This window comes from Momordica charantia (genome assembly GCF_013281855.1).
Source record: "Momordica charantia cultivar OHB3-1 chromosome 2 unlocalized genomic scaffold, Mcharantia_2.0 BLBB01000002.1, whole genome shotgun sequence".
In the NCBI taxonomy this organism is placed as follows: Eukaryota; Viridiplantae; Streptophyta; class Magnoliopsida; order Cucurbitales; family Cucurbitaceae; genus Momordica; species Momordica charantia.
Window position 1 is genome coordinate 7,697,760 of NW_028275160.1, and position 4,164 is coordinate 7,701,923.

Below are 4,164 nucleotides of genomic sequence, written 5' to 3' on the forward strand. Positions count from 1 at the left end.
TCAGGCTCTCCATTTAATGCTTGGTACATTTTCTTTTTAAATGTTAAGAAATTTTAATTTAATTATATCAATCAACTTTCAATTTTTATTCTAATAAATATACATTGTTGACGTTATTACTTAAATATTCATATGAGCAATGATTAAACTAATGGGTTATGTTAATTCGAGTGTGATTTAGTAGTTAATACACTTTCCACCGTTGTTAATGTAACACATGTTTTCAAAACCAAATTTCTTGGCCTTTATTGTCCTTACCTTATTTGATTTAGCTAGCTTTCTTGTACAAATTGTGCACATTGTGTCAAATCAATATTTTTAATATTGAATCAATGTATGACATCAGCATTTAATTATGGTTAACAAACATGGACTTGTCACAAATTTCAAAGAGGAATGCCAATTTGGTAGCAATTTGATTTTTTAGTACTAAAAACAAACAACATTATTTTTTATTTAATTTTTAAAATTAAGTTTATAAATACTACTTTCACATGTATATTTATTTATTTTGATATTTACTTTTTAAAATATTTTTAAAATCTAAGCCAAAATTTTAATATTTTTTTTATTTTTTAAGAATTCAAATATGTTTTTAAGACGTGAAAACACATCAAAAAAAATTGTGAGAAAGCAAACAAAATTTTTAAAAACGAAATCGTTATCAAACATGACTTAAATTATATGAAAATTTCAACGAGTGGCAACTCATATTGTCATATTTGTAAATATATCAACAAAATTATATTTTTTTTACAAAAATCTTGCTCACATATTTAGACGTGTTTTATGCAATTTCTTTTCATCTTCATATATCACTCACTTACATCTATCAATCTATCAGTGATTGACTAGAGCATTGATAGACGTCTATCAATGATATAATCTATCAAACATCTATCATCAGTATAGTCTATTAGTTATAGACATCTATCATCAGACATTTCATGATTATTTTAATGTTAATATATACACATTTATGGTTGCTATGTGCAATCGTACCTAAATTATAAATATCCATTTCAACCCATCTTATGAGTTTTTGTATAATTTTGTACCATTTGAGTGAGTGAGATTGATTGGTTTAGAGGTAAAGGAACAATTAACAATAGTCTTAAACAAGCTTTGATAACTTGTAAATTAAAAAGTAGTAATAAAATATTACATTATTGTTTGATTATTAAAAGGGAATGGGAGGGAAGAGAGACATAAAAATTAAAGAGGTGATGTGATTCAATGAATTTGAAGGGTCACTTTCATTGCTAAAAAGACCCAACACCAAATGGGGCAGTGCCCAACAATTAGGGAACCGACCATCGAACTTCTTTTTTTCTATTTTCTTTATTTTTTAAAACTGTTTCTGATTTATTTATTGCACGTGATTGATACTGCTCTGGGTTTACTGTCTACTGTCAGATGATATCTATAAGAACATCATATTTGGCAAAAGAAAAAAAAAATGAAATAAGTGACACAAGTTGTACATTGACACAAATTAGTCCGATCATCTGTATCTAGATTTAAATTCGGAAAATACCTCGCTCGGATCATTTGTATTATTAAATGTTTGACATTTTAGGAAAAGAAATGCAAATATAAGTTGTCAATTTTTGAATGACAATGAGAATATGATTTGATCCTTATTGTTGAGGAGCTAAATTTTTTCCTTAAAATACTATTTACTTTGACTTTGTTTCAATTTGAGTTGCGGCTTTTTAAAATGTCCAATTTGATTTATCTACTTGAAATTTTTGTCCAATTTAATTCGTATAATTAAGAAATGACTATTTTGATCTCTATTTATTTTTGGGTCACAACCATGTTAAATATATATATATATATATAATAAACAAATTAAAACCAAATACTTTTTTTTTTGGTACTACAATGGGATGAAGATTTAAATATCCTGAATTTTGTTTTCTTATAAATTCGACCACTCAATTCTCAACCATTAAAAAGGTTAAATTCACTTATCAAAGAAATTTGCAAAAGGGGCTTACATCAAAGTGAAATTTTTTTTTTTTTTTGCCTTTTTTATCAAAAAGAAAATTTCTTTCCTTTTCCTTTCTTTTTTATCAACTGCGGAAGCTTACTCTATTCTTTTACCACAGAACACCACATTTTTCTTTCCCAAAAAAAAAAAAAAAGAAAAGAAAAAAGAAGCATATTTACCTAACTACCCCTCCCACTAGGACTGACCATTAGACACCAACTGGACCTGACCGTTTTTACCATCCCGATTAACGACGCCGTTACCGTGACCGTCACGCTTGGCAGCGGATTTCCACCAGAAATGACCAAAGAGCCCCTCCATCTCCTCCAAAGTTCTGCCCTGCGTCTCCGGCAGAGTGGTGTAGAAGAAAATCCAGGCGACGGCGGCGACGGCGGCGAATAGGAAAAACGCGCCGCCGATGGTGATGGCCTTATAGAGAGACAAAAACGTCATGGAGAGGACCCCACTGGTGACCCGATTCACGGCCACTCCCATACTCGTCCCCTGGGCGCGTAGCTTCAACGGAAAAATCTCCGAGCTATAAACCCACGTGATGGGCCCCATCCCGATCGAGAACGACGCGACGTACGTTAATACCATGGAGATGCACAAAACAACGGCCCACATTAATTTGTGCGGCGAGTGATCGATGATCGTCAGCGCCAATCCAAGGGTCCCCAGCGAAAGAATCATACCCGCCACGCTGGTGAGCAGCAGCGGTCGCCGTCCGATTCGGTCCAGAAGAAAAGTAGCGACCAAGATGAAAATGGTCTTCACGAATCCGACGGCCACCGTCGCGAGTAGCTTCTGGTTGGAGGACGTGATCCCGGCCTTCTCGAAGATTCTAGGGCTGTATAAAACGACGGCGTCTATGCCGGAGGCTTGCTGGAAGAAGTGGATTCCGACGCCGGCGATGAGAATGTGGCGGACGGCGGGGGTCGGGCGGAGAAGGAGCTCCTTCCACACGCCTTCGCCGTGGCTGCGTTTCGCGACGGTGACGACGTCGTCGTTGCAGTCCTCGGGGATGCCGGCGGCGGATTTGATGTCGGCGAGACGGATTAGGGCTTCCTCCATGGAATCGGAGGTTTTGAAGAGGACTTTCTTGGCCTCTCCGAGGCGGCCTTGCATGACCAGCCACCGGGGCGATTCCGGCATGGTGAGGACGACGGCGGCGAGGAAGACGGAGGGGATTGCGCCGATTCCGAGCATGAAGCGCCAGCCCATTCGGGTCGGGTCGGGTACTTTGGAGAAGGCGTAGTTGGAGACGTAGCCGAGCAAGATTCCGGCGTTGATGAAGACCTCCGGGAAGGAGGTGAGGAAGCCCCGGGAGGCGGCCGGAGAGACCTCGGCGGTGTAGACGGGGGCGATCATGAGGGCGTAGCCGACTCCGACGCCGGCGACGAAGCGGCCGAACATGAGGAAGGAGTAGTTGGGGGCGAAGCCCATGAGCAGAGCGCCGGCGAAGAAGATGACGGCGGCGACGACCATGGTGTAGCGGCGGCCGATCCAGTCGGAGGTTCTGCCGGCGGCGGCTGAGCCAATGAGGGAGTAGAGGTTGAGGATTCCGACGAGGATTTCGATTTTGGTGTCGGAGAGATGGAAATCATCTTTGATGAAAATGGCGGCACCACTCATTACGCCAATATCTGCACAGTCGAAAATTGAATTAAAATAAATAAATATATATATATATATTAATTCCCAGAAAAGTGGAGATATTAAAATGAAATCTACCATAGCCGAGAAGAACAGAGGTCATGGAGGCCAAAACTGCACAAGCCAAAGCAAAAATGTTTGTCTTTTTCTTTTTGGGTGGATCAAAATCTGGAAGAGAAGAGGGTGTTTTCTGGTCAGCCATGGTTGAGCTTAATTGCAAATTGCAGCCTTGGGGTGGTGCTGTGTTTAATGTGAGGCCATGGACTTCTCAATCCACTGCAAATTCAACTCTTTATATAGACTCGACCAAGCTTGGAGGGAGCTTCTCAACTCCCATGCGCTTCTATTTCGTTTTGCTTTTACACCCCCAAATAATATAATTAACTTAACCGGTTTACCATTCTTCGAGTCGGTTTGGTTTCTTTCAACCCTGCATAAGTGTTAAGGGGTGAGGAATAGTGTTATGCTCACCGCTATTAAATATTAAAAAGTCAAGTATTAAAGATAGGTTC

General features: G+C 39.2%; 1 protein-coding gene across 1 annotated transcript; it reads right to left on the reverse strand.

Annotated features, from left to right (window-relative positions):
* Nucleotides 1-1,944: 1,944 nt before the first annotated feature.
* On the reverse strand, nucleotides 1,945-3,946 carry LOC148212760 (polyol transporter 5-like). Its single transcript, XM_088121055.1, has 2 exons — nucleotides 3,731-3,946; nucleotides 1,945-3,642 (listed from the first exon to the last, which is right to left on the reverse strand). The coding sequence occupies exons 1-2, from the start codon at nucleotides 3,852-3,854 to the stop codon at nucleotides 2,192-2,194; spliced, it is 1,575 nt and encodes a 524-aa protein (XP_087977181.1). The 5' UTR covers nucleotides 3,855-3,946; the 3' UTR covers nucleotides 1,945-2,191.
* Between the last annotated feature and the right edge of the window lie 218 nt (nucleotides 3,947-4,164).

What these genes read in the sequence shown, in the direction of transcription:
- LOC148212760 (XM_088121055.1), bottom strand. Translation starts at nt 3,854, where the DNA reads ATGGCTGACCAGAAAACACCCTCTTCTCTTCCAGATTTTGATCCACCC. An exon ending in CTCTGTTCTTCTCGGCTATG is followed by an intron (nt 3,643 to 3,730) that starts GTAGATTTCATT and finishes TCGACTGTGCAG; the next exon opens with ATATTGGCGTAATGAGTGGT.